Below are 18,096 nucleotides of genomic sequence, written 5' to 3' on the forward strand. Positions count from 1 at the left end.
CTAATACCATTCGATCCCCCTATAACACTGTTGATTATTCTGTTTTATATGAATTCCATGTTGTACGAGTCATTTAGATTTTACAAATACGTGAGCCGTTCACAGCCTGGCACACGTATTTGTAAAATTTAAGTGACTCATACAACATAGAATTCATATAAAACGGAATTATCAACAGTGTTATCGGGGGGTCGACTTGTATATGTTTTTTTAATACCTTTTTTTTTTTTAGAAAAAGTTACCTCACTCCATACAAATTTAAAGTGAAAATTTTATTAAAATTAATATTTTTTTTTATTTTTTATTTTTTTTATAAAGTAAAAATCATTCATCTTAAAACCTTTTTAAGTGCCCCTTTCTAAACAAATATTATCTAGATCGTATTACTTATCGACATACCCTTCGTTTAAACTTATATCAATAAGCTTGTATATGTATATACAAACTATTTTGATAAGTTATTGCACAAACAATTCCTCTTAAAAAGTTATCATTGTGATTAAATTGATAGAGCACGTATACCTCGTATATCTTTGATATCTTACTTACTTTATATACATTCCATATGTTTTATATTATAAATATGTATTGTATATAGGGCGTGAGAGATGAGATGGGGCCAAGAAAACAATTTAATTCTTTCATATCATGTTTTTTTAAATAAAAAACTAAATTTTTTATATCCTTCTATTCGTAATTTTAACCTTTTATATCTATAATCAAGCGATTACTATGTACAAATCTTTATCTGGGCCCGAATTTATATCTTAATTTATTACGTTTTATATAAATATTAATGTCATCTATTTTAATTATATTTATTTATTTATTTATCAGTGATAAATGTTTGAAAAATGTCGTTTTTTTGCATTGTTAGCGTATAAAAATCAATGTTAATTTGAATACATCTGTGAAGTAAAATACTCCTTTTAAAGAGAATAAGTCTTTGGAAAATTTTAATAAGGTTATTAGTAAATAAAAAACTTGTATAATGAATATTCTTTTAAGAAATTTGAGTATATATATGTAACATTAACTCGAATTTAAGACACTACTTCACGAATTTCCAAATTTAAAATTGGGATGAGCATTATACGTGAAATCATATCATAATATTTCTCTCTCTCTCTCTCTCTCTTCCTTCATATTTTTAATTTATTTATGTATATTTAATATACTTATTTTAAATAAATATTACCAAATTTATTTTTAAAAAAGTAGGCACTATAAAATCAATTCTAATTTCCACGTGTGTGCTAGAAAATAACAAAGAACCAACCAAAAAATAGGACAGTAAACAAGATAGCGAAGTGTAAAATTGTTTTAAAAAAATATACCAAAAATTACTGTAACAAATTTAAATATATTAAGAAATTTTTAAGATAGATAAACGTAAATAATTTCGTGCAAATTTTCTGGAAATTAAAACAGAAAAAAAAAAAATATTGTTTTGTTTGCATCAATAAACTTAACTTGTTTCGATAGAGTTCAAAGTCCGAAACATCGTTATGACACAAGTACTATTTATCTAAGAAACCTGTGTAGACACAAGTAATGCATACAAATGACCTCACAGTTAACAATGATTGGTCGAAAGAAAATTAAGAACAATCTGAATTGGCAACAATTAGTCGAGAGAATGGTTTAGTTACTCTTCTCTTTTAGATACTGTCGATCACGTTTATCTGTCTGTGTGTGTAGACATCTGATTAACAAAGAATGACGTAAGCAAACGTTAAATAGATTCCTTAGCAATACGTTCCTTTTTTTTTTTCCCTTGTGTTTTCAGAAAAATGGCGTGCAATTTCTCGAGAGAATTAACGATAATGAACAGTTTTAAACTCCCAAAAAAATTATATTTTATCAATAAAACAAAAGGAGAAAAAAGTGAGAAAAACTGAATATTTCTTTTGACATTTTTAATATTATAAAATTTATTTTGGTTGTATATCTTGCTTTGCATAAAACAGTCTCGAAATTGCAACTGGGATCACAAAGTTATCAAACGACTTCCGGAAAACTGGATTGAAGTAATTATTGTAGACCGGTTCTCTGTGTCTTTTTTTTAAAATATATATATATGCATATACTTTTTTTTCTGTTAAAAGAATGGTCAAAACCCTGATAGCTAGTTGTAAGTCTAAAGTTGCTATTCATGTGCCAACGGTAAATATGTAATAAATATCATCAAAGAATTATAAAATAGGAAAAATTAGTAGAAAGTATTATAAAGGATATAAATTTNATATACTTTTTTTTCTGTTAAAAGAATGGTCAAAACCCTGATAGCTAGTTGTAAGTCTAAAGTTGCTATTCATGTGCCAACGGTAAATATGTAATAAATATCATCAAAGAATTATAAAATAGGAAAAATTAGTAGAAAGTATTATAAAGGATATAAATTTATGAGCACGTTGAGCTTAATATTAAACAGTATTTTCACTTCTTTAGAATATATCAAATTTATTTCATGACCTAAACTTATATAACAACTCTTTCTTTATTATTATTATTTTTTTATCGATTAAAATTTATTGCAGATTTAATAAATGTTACCTAACAAGGGCAGGATTTGCACGTAAGGAAAATAAGATGAAAACTTAGGGCCTCTCTTTATGAATCTATAGCTTAGATACAAGGAAAATTGTGAGGCCTTTATAAAGCATAAGTCCTTCTCTATAAATTATTTTTAGAGGTGTTTCGAGTCTATAGTTGTGAGGCCTTTATAACATCTCTACAAAACTTATTATTTTCTATATATATATATATATATAAGAGAAAAGGGCCCTGTTATATAAGATATTATAGTTTAAGGCCTTAATTAAAGGGCTAGATATCTTATATAATAATTATAAACTCTCTTCTCAATTTAACCTAAATTATAATCTTATTTGTTTTGTTAACTTTGAGGTTATTTTTAAAAATATATTACGAACTGTCGTCGGGTTTAAAGGAAAAAATAAAAAATAAAAATTATCTTAAATCAATCACGAATAAATAAACTCTTGATAAATTCATTTATTCTATCTTTTAACATTTAGCCTTTAAAATTTATCTATAGACAGACGGATGAATGAAGTAATACCAATTACTCGCAAATTGGTATCGACCCGTAATATTTATACATTCTTTCTTTAAAAATATAATATAACAAGGTCTCTGGGGATTATTTCTAGAAACATGTTAATAAAATTCTTTCTCTTCTCGTTACTTGGAGACAGTTCATATGCAAATGGCAATCTAAAGTCAATCTTAAAAATAAATTTGCTGAACCTACGCCATTATTGTTTGCAAGCGTTTTGTTAAAATTTTGTTTACACTTGCTTAAACTGTTCTTAGACGGATACCAATTTAATTTATTTTTTTTTTAATTCCATTTTAAAAAAATTTTTATTACTTGTATGTACTTTTGTTTCTATCTCTATCTTCAAACAAAAAAAAAAGTAAGCCTAAACGTAACGTAGATATACGGGTGGCCCAAAAGTCAATTAACCGTGTTTTATGTGTTCCGGTAAATTCATTAACCTTTTTTTTTTTAACAACTTAAGTCTATCTTCGAACAACTGTAAACACAAAAGGGTGTGTGCCAAATGTCAGTTAACCGTATTTGTTTTTTTTTATCTTCACGCAATGTAAGACCATTGAACAAGATAAAAGCGTGAAGGGTCGATCAAAAAGTCAGTTCAACGCGTATTTTATGTATTTAAAATACACTTGTAAATGAGAATCGTAAAATTGAAAGCTTAGAAGAGCGTGTCACAAAAAACGTAATCAAAATAAGCTCGGTTAACCGAATTTTGTGACGATTTATACTATATTAATGTAAATTACACGCGGTTTATTTATTTATTTATTTATTTTAAAGATAAGTTATTATAATAAATGAACGGAATGGAAGCGTTTAATAGAAAGAATTGATGGAACTTACCGTTGTACCACGTTGGCTGTTGAGCACTTTGATCATCAAGGGACATACTTTTTTCCTATGTAATTTGACGTATCGTCGACGCCAAATTGGAACCAAGTGTTTACATTTCGCCGTTTTGCTTTCTGATAATCTGATAAATACTGATAATCCTAAATTAATAAACGAGAAATTTATAATTGGCAACTTGTAATCCACTGCAAAGTAAAATTTAATTCGATATTACACACAAATATTTATCTCTTAATTTTACTCAAAAATTCCAATTTAAAAAAGAAAAAAAAATTTTTTTGTTTTGTTTTTAAGGAGATAAAATTTTAATTTTTATAGTTATTAATACAAATTATCACTTTATAATTTTATAAATATATTTTTTAATTTTTTTTTTAAATATAGGCCCTATATATGACACATTTCTATTTATTTAGAGTGATTTTAAAAGTTATAAAAAGCTTAAAATATAGGTTAAATGGTTAGAGATAAAGTTATAAATAAATTAAAATTATTATAGATTTATTTTAATTCATTCATTAAAATTTTAAATTTTATATTTAAGATTCTATACGTTTAATATTGATGATAGCCTAAAGGGTTATCGTCAAAGAATATTTAAATTTAAATAATTACTGTAATTATTTTCAAATAATAAAAAGTTATAATATATTCTTCTACGTATTGATATATAAAATCAATAAATCAATTTTTACATTATTTAAATAAGGTTAAAATTAAATTATTTAATATTAAATATGGAATCGATTTTAAACTCATTTCTGTCACGTGGTCTAAAGATTTTCCCCCACTTATCACGTGGTCCAAAGGGGGTAGGAATTTATCACGTGATTTGTCTTTAAATCACATGACATTTTAACATTTTTTTAAAAAGATTATTTCTGACAATTAAAAGTGAGAAATAAATTTATAAAAAAATAAATATTTTCTTTACTTTTATATAATATAAATAAAGATGTAAAAAAAATTAAATTTTTAATGTATAAATGCAAATTTAAATGTAAAAAAAAAATATGTTTTATCTATTTTATAAATATATTTATAAATAAATAAAATATCAATGCAAAAAACACTTAGAAATCAATTTGTTAATTATATATTTTTTAAAATTTTTTCATAATAATTCATACCTAAGAATGAATTTCAGAGTTAAAAAAAGAAGACAAGAAAGGCATTTTTGTATGGCTATTTTATAAATACAAATATTTTATGTTTAAATTTATGACGAATTCGAACAAGTTTTTAAGATAAACCAATCATTCTTTATATAAATATTTAAGAGTAGGACCGTGGAAATAATGGTTTTAGCTTGTACTAAAATATTCAATATATATATATATAAAAATACCATAACGGCTATCGATTGAAAGAATTGTTAAGAATAACTTACAAAAAAAAATTGAAATTTATAAATAAAAATTAATGATTTATACGTATTAAATTAATTGAAAACTTTTAAACTTTCTTACTAAAAAAATATAAAATATAATAAATATATAAAATTAGAAAATATCTTAAGATTTTTTTTTATTCAAAAAATACAGCAAAAAATTTTTAGATTTTTGTACTTTATGAATTGATTATTAGAGTAAAATATTTAAAGTTTACTTTTAAAAAAAAATAAAATAAAAAATCCTCTTTAAAATGCTTACTTTAAAAATTCTAATAATAAAAATATTTCTTCGCTCCACTTTAAAATATAAAAAATTTATGAAATTTTATATACATATATACCTATAGTATATTTCTTTTAAAGTAAACAAAATCGAAAACTATATATTTGACCAATTTATTTTAAGTACTCGAAGAAAAGCATCCGTAACTTACTGCAGAATAAAAGAAAATAAAAATTTACACGTCTGAACAACAACAACAAAAAAAAAGTTAAAGTTACAGTCGTTAAAAATCTTTAAATCAAATGTAAAATAACTGTACTTCTGTAAAGTAGAATTTGATGTATTTATATTAAATTATAGAGTGAAAATGGAACGAATCCATCCAATTACACGGATAATATGGATTTTCAATATAATAATTTCGTGTAAATTTTATAGATATTGCATTCAAAGGAATATAATAAAAGACTTAATCTCTTATCCTATTCATCTGAATTGCGCTATTACAGATAGAGAAGGTAATGTCTTTTACATAACTTTAATTCGTTCTAATAAATAATTATTGTATAATTACAGTTAATTTAAGTGTGTTTTATTATTTATTATCGATAAATTATGAAGAATCGATACAAAAATTGCTTTTTTTTTGTTTGAAAAACAAATCGATTTATAACATGACCTAACCCATTGTTGGGTTGCAATTTTTAAATTGTAGACGTATAAATAAATGCCTACTGTCGTCCGTCTGTCCGTCTGTCCGTCTGTTCTTAATCTCGAGAACGGAGTTAAGTAGATGAAAATCAAGACCAGATGTGGAAAGCTTAGGGATTAACTATATACGAGCTTCCGGTCTGGACTGGAAGTTACGTGATTTAACTCGAAATTATTTATGGAACTGAGTTAAATAAACGAAAATGGAGACCAGATATGGAAAGTTTATTTTACTGTTAATATAATAGTTTTAATACATTTATTTGTCTTAATATAATTACAATCCTTCTCTAAACTTTTAAATGAAAAGATTACAATTCTAATTAAAAAATAACAATAATATCAATAATAATAAACAGAAATAAATAATTGTATAATCTATATTTGTCCTAAATAAAGTCCTTCATATTATTTTTATACTTAGGAATTCCAGTTAATCATACAATTATTAATTATAGAAAAAAATGATAAGATTAAGTCTAAAGAATGAACAGAAAGAATTTCAAAGAATATCTTGGATTTCATCCTTTATCTTCATCCAAGAGGATTATCGTCCAGCAGGAAAACAAAGAGAGGATATCCAAATAAAAGATAGAGAGAATTCGTAACAGGTAATCTGGATTAAGAACCTGGATGTGTTAATGATAATGATGATGAAATTCTTCGCAGACGTGACCAATAAACATATTTCATATCTGAATTAAGATAATTTTTTGTACTTTTTAACCTTATTCTTCAATTTTTAATAATGTAAGAGGTAAAACCGTAATGGTTTCATTTCTGCATATTAGTAATAATTCCTAGAATAAATTTACGTCTAACTTGAAGTATGTGTACCAGCAATTAGTCTGACAAATCGGAAATTGTTTCATGATCTTATACACTAATAAACCATTCAAATTTTTCTAGTAATTTTGTATAGATATGTACGAAATTAAAAATATTACACATATATTATCATTAATATATACAATAAAGAATTTTATTCTGTTTTCACACAATAAAACATATTAAAATTCTAATTTGTTCCCATATAAAGTTAATAATTTGATATAAATCTTCGAAATTTATGCTTCAATAAGTAAATGTTATTAAATTTGACTTTATATATTCGAACCTGTAAATAGCGGCAATATTTTCAAGAACGTTTCTCTGTGAAATGTATACAAAATAACCTCCAAACAACATTTCCATTACATTAATTTCTGCGGATTATTCATTAATTTGTTGGATAAAAGTACTGTTTTGTTGCTTTTGTTAGTAACAAACTACTCAAGTGGCATGTCTCAAGGTTAAGAATTTTCAACGGTACTTCTCGTATAAATACTTTACTAGGTTACTTCAAACAAAACCCATTGATGATAAATTATATTCCTGAAAGGCACATTGAAGTCCTACATTAAGTAATATGAGTAGTACGTTCCTTAAGCTGCAAGTTAAAAAAATATAAGTGAAATTTAATCTGAGTTACTAATACTACATTGGAATGTTTGAATTTTTTTACAAGAGAATTAATATAATTTATTTATTTTATACATTTTATATATAAATACAGATTCTTATACATAATTTACCTTCAGTTATTATTATTATTATTATTATTATTATCATCATCAAAAATAAAATTTCAATTCTGTAGAGTAATAGTAAATATTTTTATATTTCCTTCCTTCCTCCCCTTATTTTCCTTCTTCAAATTTTATAAATTCTATTAAAGAAATGTTACGAAGATTACATCTTTCTTCGCTTTATGTAAATTTTCAGTATTAAATTAAATTTATTTCAAAAAAAAATAATAATAAAAAATGAAGAAGAGAAGCTTCGTTTTATCCTCAAGGGTTTTAAAAAGAGATGCTAAATATTACACTATTTATTGATGTAGATCTCGAGTTATTTAAATTTAACGTCGGATAAAGGAAATAATTTTTATTGAATTTCATCCTTCTCCTTTATTTTATTAAATATTGTAAAAATCATTAATTAAATTCTACTAATTTCTTTGTAAAATTAACTCAATTATATTCGTCAATTAACAAAATTAAGATCTAGAAAAATTAATTGTTATTAATGAAAATTTTAATTTGAAATAAATTAATTTCTATCATTAATAAATATTTATTAAATTTATAATATTTGTACTTAACATCATTAAATTGTTATTAATTAAAGGGCAAATTTATATTTAAGATTATTGTTAACGTTGGAAAAATAATATTTTATAATGTCGTTAGTTAAAGAGCTCGAGTTTATCTTGTTTATTTTTAGATTTTAATGTTCTTTCTTCCAGCTTTTTTATGGTAATTTGTAAGGAAAATAATATTTCTATTTATATATTTAATGACTTCAACATATCGTTACAACATTTTCTATTTGTAAAATTCTTCTTCACTGAAACAAATATAATCTATTATACTCAATTTTCATTAAGTATCAATTGAAACAAAATTAGTACCAGAAAGAAACCATTAACTTCATTTAATATAAATCAAAAGCATGTAAATGTAATTTATCTCGACAAAGAAATTAACATTTCGAAGGAGAAAAAACACCATTTATTTGAATATATACACAGTCGAATCTCCAAATAATGGCCATGCTTTTATGTTCCCATTGTTCAGAGATTCGACTATATATATATATATTTGATACTTTTTTGAGTCATATACATAATGGACTACACTTTTTTGCTGATAAAAAACTTTTTTCCCTAATTAAAATCTTATAGAAAGGCGTGTGTACAACAGTAGCTATAATATTCAAAAACTGTACGAATGTATTTTGCAGTAGAAACTCCATTAACCGAAGTAATGATGGGAAGAACTCGTAAAAGGATAACAGAAAATCACATAATAGAATTCGCATTTACAGTAGTGTATTTTCATTTATTTGTAAACACGAATTCAACAAAAAGTTTTTCTACATCCTCACTTTTCTACACTGCATATTAAGGACATTTTTCTTTCTTTCGAGATAATATACGTTATCACTTAGTACCAATTCTTTCCATACGAAAGCACATCTGAAACTAAAACTGGAGTGAGACTATCTTACACATTCTCTTCCATGAAACTAACCCATTATTTATCCTGTATTACTAAATTATTTAAACTTCATTACACGTATCCACAGAACTGGTTGATCGAATTCCGGTTAATGGAGTTTCTACTGTATTTCTTAGCTTTTAAAGCAAATTTAACTATATATATATATATAAAAGAATTGAGCTAAACCTGTATAAATTTACTATAGAATTAATGAAATTTGCATTAGAAAAGTCGAAATCGTTTGATAGAATCATTAAAACATGTTTAAATTATAAATAATCCAATTAAATTGCTTGATTAGAATTTAGAAGTATAGTTAATGTTTATAATCCTATTAAGTTTCACAATAAGAACTCCAGCATTATGCAGAGATCTTAAATAAATTTCTTAACGTTGAAGATAAAAAACTAGACAAACAATATCAATATAATTTTTAAAAAAATTAAATAAAGTACCTGTAATTAAAAGCATTAAAATTCAATCCATGGCTAATTAACATATACCTGTTAATGTCTTTATAATATTTTAATTATTTTTAATTAATATAATTAATACAAAACACATTTGGAATGTCAATTAATTAATTTACTAATTAACTATTTAAAAAATTAATAAATTAATTAATTACAAGGAATAAATATTCGTTTTTTTTATTTAATATAATAATTTTAATTTATAGNCAAGAATTATTTTACGCAGAAGTAAGTGATCGATCGAGTGCAATTGCTTTTGTCGCTTTTTGCGTCCAAACTGGTAAAAGGGCACTTCCTGTTGCTCGGAAACTGCGGGCGAAGGAACGTGTCGCCAAATTGTGGCTTTTGTATTTTGTAATGAAAAATGAAATGAAAGAATTTGGTTTTTAATTTGGAGGAAAATATGTATTTGGAACCGAAGCTTTATTACTTAATGTATGTTTTGACTGTATTAAACAATCTAAGTTAATTTTTTTTTATGAAATGATGATTCTCTGATGTTACCCGGTAGAAATAGTAACTGGAAATCGTTTGAGATTGGTCGGATTGTGCTTGCTTACAAGGTCTGTTCGATCGTATGATATGAAAATGATTGTGTATTAAAGAAGATTGCAATGACTTTGAAACTGTTTTTTATTCGGACGGAGCGAGAACGGACGTAAAAGTTACGAAGACGTTCTCGGTGAGTATATTTCTGTCGTTTAAATGTCCGATTTCTTTTCCTGTCGAATGTGGAGTTGTCGTTTCTGTTGAAATTAACGGAAGTGAGAAAAATATATTTTGAGTAGAAATTGGATCCGAGACTGCCTAAATTTATAAATGATGAGTTGTAATTATTTTCCTGAAATTGTCATTTTCGCTTTAAAATTTAATATGAATTTAAGTTGGTTGTTTGTCGATATAAATTAATGGTTCTATTTTCTGTGTGTATGAATGTTACTTTTAGTTAATGCCAAAAGTGAATCGTGATAACTTTGGTATGTTATTTATAATTTTTATTTTACAGTAAATCTTTTTATATATCAGTGTAGAGATATTTTTTGTTTCTGTTTACAGATTCTTATTTATAGATTTATATTTATATTTATATATTTACAGATTCTTCTATTTATTGTATTCTATTTACAGTCCAAGATTGAAAGTCGGAATCCAAAGCAATCTAATACGGTGAATGTTTATAAATCAGTGTTTACTTTGCTTTAAATATCTTCATGTATTTAAAGAGAAATGAATACTAATTTGTTAATTTTATCTTCGACTCTTGATTGTTGATTGTAAATGTAGAGCAGCTGAATAATGAAACATCATTATACATTAAAATTATTTGAATTTGTTTAATCTTGAAGATGAATTGGACGGATTTATGTTTATTTTGTTGTTTAATATATATGTCTAGAACACTGTTTCTCAACTGGAGGGCTATGTGGCCTCCTTGTGGCCATAGAACATTTCAAGGGATCCATGTCAAAAATTAAACTCTAAAGGGGCCACAGTCAGAATAAAATATTAAAATTATATGAAGATGATTAAACTTCAATAAGTAAATTATTAGAGAAATGTATGTAAATTATTAATTAATTAATTAATTAAAATTATTATATAAAATTTTATAGTAATTAAATAAATAATATTAAAAAAAATTAATTAATAAGACTTGTTAACTTCATGTTTTGAATTAATTATTTAAATTTAAAATATATTTTTCTATAATTTATAGCAAATTTTAAAGATTATTTATCAATTTATGATCGATATAATCCTTTAAAATACCCCCTTGCAGCATTAAAAACAGTATTATAATCGTACAGTTTACAATGTAAATTTTCAGAAAAGTGATGAAAATTTTGCACTTGTAATGAAGTTTAACCAAAAAATTTGAAGCTTAAACTCAATTTTTTTTTCCAGTTTAAAATATAGATTAAAACAATGTAACAAATATTCCAAGATCGGTTGCCTAAGGCTAGAAACTTTCAATGTTATCCTCTAGTTAAAGCACGGTTTCATACGATTAAATCGTGCCTTTCGCTGGAAAGAATGCGATTTTAAACAGAGATTTCAAATTCTTCTTTCTAAATTTAAAGATTTAGAAAACTTTTTTTTTCCTCCAAAGATTTCAACCGATAACGCTAGAAAATCGTGTAAAAAAGATTATCGTGCTTACATCCTTTATGCGGATTGGACATTTTCTTCAAGCATTTAACTCTTCGGTTCCTAAAATACCATTATTATCCACTTGTAGATAAATGAGCATTTAATTGCGAAAAAAAATAAAAAAATAAAAATAAAATCTTAATGGAAACGTTTAATTGTTAAACACTAGAATGCCTCCATTATTCGACATCGATGCACATCTTCAATCTAAAATTAATTTAATAATTAGCTAATGATTGTAATTAAATTTTATTTCTTATTAATTTACTTTTATTTTAAATTTATAATATTAAAAATTTAGAAAATTTACTCCCAAGTTTAAGTTTTTAATGGAAAAAAGAAAAAAGAAATTTAGATTTTTGCGATAAACTATCAAACTTTATCAAGATTTTTAGTGATGTTTGACATTATCACTATCACGAAACGTTGTTAAAATAGGAAATTATAATATAAAACGTTTATTTTATTATTTATTTATTTAAAAAAAAAAGTATAATTTTTATTAAAATAACTTCGCTCCAACGAAAAACAAAATATAAACTAAATTTCCAACTTTTTATTGTTCTAGCCTTAATTTATGTAATGATTTAACTTTCATAAAATAAAAATGTATTGTTTTTTTTAATTTCTTCTGATTTATTTTTTTTAATTTTAAATAACAAAGCCAATACTTTTATATTTAAAAAAAATAATATCAAAATATTACCGTAGTTAATTAAGACGAACATTCAGTACTCAAGATGGAACAGAGATAATCAACTCCTTTATTTTTTGTAATACACATCAAAAGTGAAAATTACCAGAGGGTAGAACTTAAAAAAAATGTACGCTTCTTTGACGTCACGCTGCTTCTATTGTTCAATCCGCCATGTTCTATTAGTCACGGGGTAACAACAGAAACAGTGATTGATAAACCCAAGGCTAAGTGGAGATAAGGCCTGTCAACAAAAACAATACTATACCCTAGGGAATAAGAACATCTCATTAATAAGATTCACAAAAGCGAATAGAGAAACGTGTGACGGAATGAAAATTAGACTCACTTTTCTGCCTTAGGAAATCCGTTCGTTCATTCGATGAAAATTCGAGAATAATTGAAGAAAATTCTTTTCTACGATCATTATTACAAAAATTTTCCTTCGCTTTCACTTGCCTGAATTGTCTTCGATTCGTATTTAATAGCATTACATTAAATTTCACACTGTTATAGAACACATTAGTGAAGTTCGATATAAAGGAGGCTTCCCTGCAAAGCTAAACTCGAAAACATTTATGAAGCTCTTACGAGATTGTAGAATCATTTAACTGATAATTTTATTAGAGAAAGTGTTGAAATTTTAACTAATTTAATATAATTTAATAGGTGTATAAATTAATTATTATTTAATAATATTTTACACAATTTTCAACTTAACTAAGACAATTTTATTTAGAAGATTTTGTAGTTAGTGTGAAAGTTATATTCTAAAAAATTAATTTAAAGGAAAGAAAAATTTTTAAATATTAAAATTCAACGTTTATATTTCGTATAATATATTATTTTAACTGGAATAGATATGAGTTGTTTATAGCAAACAACATCCAAAATAAATATACATTATTCACAATGAAAGAGAGAGAGAAGCCAAGACCTTTCATTTTCTAAATCTTTGGCCTTGATTGAGGTCAAAAACTTTGACTTCAATGTTTAACAAATTAATAAATGATTACTTTATTATTCATCCTTGTAATATAGTTTTATAAATGTTCAATTAATTATATAAATTAAAAGTAATAACTTANTAATATCAAAATATTACCGTAGTTAATTAAGACGAACATTCAGTACTCAAGATGGAACAGAGATAATCAACTCCTTTATTTTTTGTAATACACATCAAAAGTGAAAATTACCAGAGGGTAGAACTTAAAAAAAATGTACGCTTCTTTGACGTCACGCTGCTTCTATTGTTCAATCCGCCATGTTCTATTAGTCACGGGGTAACAACAGAAACAGTGATTGATAAACCCAAGGCTAAGTGGAGATAAGGCCTGTCAACAAAAACAATACTATACCCTAGGGAATAAGAACATCTCATTAATAAGATTCACAAAAGCGAATAGAGAAACGTGTGACGGAATGAAAATTAGACTCACTTTTCTGCCTTAGGAAATCCGTTCGTTCATTCGATGAAAATTCGAGAATAATTGAAGAAAATTCTTTTCTACGATCATTATTACAAAAATTTTCCTTCGCTTTCACTTGCCTGAATTGTCTTCGATTCGTATTTAATAGCATTACATTAAATTTCACACTGTTATAGAACACATTAGTGAAGTTCGATATAAAGGAGGCTTCCCTGCAAAGCTAAACTCGAAAACATTTATGAAGCTCTTACGAGATTGTAGAATCATTTAACTGATAATTTTATTAGAGAAAGTGTTGAAATTTTAACTAATTTAATATAATTTAATAGGTGTATAAATTAATTATTATTTAATAATATTTTACACAATTTTCAACTTAACTAAGACAATTTTATTTAGAAGATTTTGTAGTTAGTGTGAAAGTTATATTCTAAAAAATTAATTTAAAGGAAAGAAAAATTTTTAAATATTAAAATTCAACGTTTATATTTCGTATAATATATTATTTTAACTGGAATAGATATGAGTTGTTTATAGCAAACAACATCCAAAATAAATATACATTATTCACAATGAAAGAGAGAGAGAAGCCAAGACCTTTCATTTTCTAAATCTTTGGCCTTGATTGAGGTCAAAAACTTTGACTTCAATGTTTAACAAATTAATAAATGATTACTTTATTATTCATCCTTGTAATATAGTTTTATAAATGTTCAATTAATTATATAAATTAAAAGTAATAACTTAAAATGGTTCAGTAATAATTTAAATACACTTTTATCAGTTTTAAGAAATAAAATTATTATTATTTTTACTAAATTTCAATTTAAATAAAAAATATTTTTTCAATTTTATTCAATAAAAATGTATCTGAAGCATTTTTTAATGAGGTTGTTCCATGAATATTTTTTTCCCCTGATAAAATAAATTTATGGTATATATCTAACAATTTCTTTTATGAAAATTTGGGAATGGATTGAAATGTCTTTTTATACAGAATAATATATATATAAATTTTTTAAAATGTTTTTTATATCATGTAAATATTCCTATATCTTCCTTTCATAAATACTGTAATTTTCCTTTCATTTAAACTTGAAAAAAAAATGTTTAATTTATTATAAATAACTTTTATATAACATTTAATTATTAAAAATATATAAAATAATATAATTACAAGTTTATATGAGAAATTAAATGAAAAAAAATGTATGAATAAAAGACAAATTTTATGTCCAAAACTTCATTAAAGTTTAATATTTAAAAGTTTGTAATGAATCAAAAATTTAGTAATTTAACATTTAAGATAAACGACTAAATTTTTAAATTTAAATCAAATTTTCCTGTAATCTCTTAAATATAATTGTATCTTTAATTCATAAACTTGAAACTTTCATTTGATTCCTTATATAAATTTATTAAATATTAATGAATCTAGGATAAGTCAATTACATTTTTTTTTTTACTCATAAGCATGTAGAATTTTTTAATATAATATTTAAATCAATAAATTTGTAACAAGAATAAAAAATTGTATGAGAAAATTTAATTTTTTTTTTAAATTTAAATAATTAATAAATTATATAATTTAATACTTTTAAATCTTGATATTTTAGAGCATCAGTTCTCAACCTTTCTCACTCATTCCCTATTGTAGACTTGCGGTATTAAGGCTACGTTACGTTTAGCCAATCAAAGAAGGCTTTAGTTACTCGTATGAGCCTTCTATAAACTTGTATCACTAAGGCTACGTAACGTCATATCTGCCCATTCATAGAAGGTGATATTTACTCATTCGCCTCTCCCTGAGCCTTCTACAAACATATAGTAATAAGGATGTGTAAGGTGTTAGAAATAACGCCTTCTTTAATTGGCCTGACGTAACGTAATGTAAGAAGAGCCTGTCTGAACACACAACCTAATCCATCCTTCTTGCTTACCCCTGGGGGGTACGCGTACCACCGGTTGAGAACTGCTGTTTTAGACGATCGCCGTCAAAGAAACAAGTGAATGAACAGTGTTGGAAAGAGGAAGTGGGTTGTCAACTTATCGCTAAGTCGTTAGGAAGAAGAAATAAGGAAGGGCAGGGCATCCGACTTATCAAGTAGACTCTCACAATAGGAAGAGGAAGACTTCCGAGAATCTTTACTTATTCCACGATTTTTAATGCAAGCTTTAATTCAAAAAAATATTTGAAAATTTTATTTAAATTGAAATTTAAAAATTTGACTAATCGTTTTTTATGAATATCGGAAAAATGCTAAATATTTATAAAGAAAATAAAAATGGATAGATAGATGATTTCTTTCTGATTTTCGGATTCGGTAAAGAATTTATAATGGCAAAGAATATATAAAAAAAATAAATATTCTAAATAAACAAAAATATAAATAATGCATATCGTACACGTCAAATGTCAAACATGTAAAAAAGTAATAAAATAAAACGTTTTATGAAAGAGTTGAAACCTAACTGCTGGCAAAATCGAATTTAATTCGGCGCCTTGTCAAAACATTAACGTTAACATATCAATCAAAAATAACTGTCGGTTCCATTAACATGGGGCTGATGATCTCAGAATCCGTGTTAAAATCTTCTACACTTGATAAAAATCTTTTTAAAATATCGAATTCTTAACTTAAAACGAATATTTTTAAAGTTAAACACTTCAACACAGTCGATGCTCCCCTTAAAAGATTGAGAAAGATGATTTTATAACAATATATAGGTCAATAAAATCTAATTATATTGCCATTCAATATACTAGACGTCATTTATTTATTTTAGTGTATAAAAATTCAATCAGTGAACCGTATTATAAACAATTACGCTTTCAAAGTTTAGACCCCCAACAGATTTAATCGTTGATTTAGTAGTAAGAACGGCGAATCTTTAGTATCAAATTTCGAGATAAATTAAAAGAAACACTACTTTTTTTTTCTACCGACAAGGACTTTATTTTGTTAGATCAAACTTGGGTAACCGCCCGAATTTCCCAACAATATAAAACTGGGTCGTCTCGGCTTGGTTGGTGGTGGTACTAATGGGCTGACCCGAAATGTGCTCGTTGATTTATCGCTATCGTTCTCATACTGAACTCTGACCTAAACGTGACCGTAGAGAACATCACGTCGTTGGGTAACCTTTGAACCTCTGACCCTGAATTGGCACGGATTTCTAACGGTGTTTTTTAAGAGTATGAATGATTTTCTTATCTTAAAGGAGGATGAGTGTTCAGATCAATATCTTTTAAGTCTATAATGAGCATAATCTCTCGAAGAAATTAGAAGGTCAATCGTGACCTTGACTGGTCATTCAAGATTTTCCAGTACATTACACGCCGTAATAGTGTCAAAAGTTCTTAATAATTCCATCGAAAATCGTGCGAATAATTGCAATGTACCATAACGGTTTATAAATGTCTTACAAAAGGAAATACGCCTATTATAAAGCTAATAAAGGGTTTTTTTTTCTTATTTTATAGACTACAACTCTGACTAGGCTGACATATTTTTAAAAGTTCTGAAGATCTTTTACAAATTTTCGAACCACTACTCACTTCATCTAATACGAAACCATAGATTTCAATCATTAAAATGGCCGCCTACAAGTGACATATCGAAAATTTCCTTCGGTTACAATCGAAATTTGTTATTGACGTGGTATCCAATAATTCTTTTTTCAATGCAAACTTCTTAGACAAACATTTTTTTTTAATCTCGTGGGACCAAATGGTTATAAACTTAACGTTCCAATTGATCAATAGGGATCGATGCTTTTATTATATTCACAATTTTAGAAGACATTCCAAAGAAATTGGATAATATTGCTTGACATTATTCTTCTCTTCTTTTCTATTTTAAAATCACAGCAAATCAAAAATTTCACAGTATTATCTTATATAGACTATAATTGATGATTCAATAGATTGCTTTCCTTATTGTTAGCTAATATTATCCATTATATATGCCATTCTTTTCTAAGAAAAACTAATTTCCTGTCGTTTAATTCATCAATATTATATATATGACTCTCAC

General features: G+C 25.4%; 1 protein-coding gene across 1 annotated transcript in view; it reads right to left on the minus strand.

Moving 5' to 3' along the window:
* Positions 1–18,096, minus strand: part of LOC111621672 (protein TANC2-like) — a 124,328-nt gene that overhangs the window by 71,882 nt on the left and 34,350 nt on the right. Inside the window, exon 2 of the mRNA XM_023363879.1 lies at positions 3,929–4,077. Within this exon, the coding sequence (XP_023219647.1) occupies positions 3,929–3,974 (46 nt within the window). The 5' untranslated portion in view covers positions 3,975–4,077. The remainder of the gene's footprint in view (positions 1–3,928; positions 4,078–18,096) is intronic.

Source organism: Centruroides sculpturatus, unplaced genomic scaffold (assembly GCF_000671375.1).
Source record: "Centruroides sculpturatus isolate CEXI.00-Female unplaced genomic scaffold, Cexi_2.0 scaffold35, whole genome shotgun sequence".
Classification (NCBI taxonomy): Eukaryota; Metazoa; Arthropoda; class Arachnida; order Scorpiones; family Buthidae; genus Centruroides; species Centruroides sculpturatus.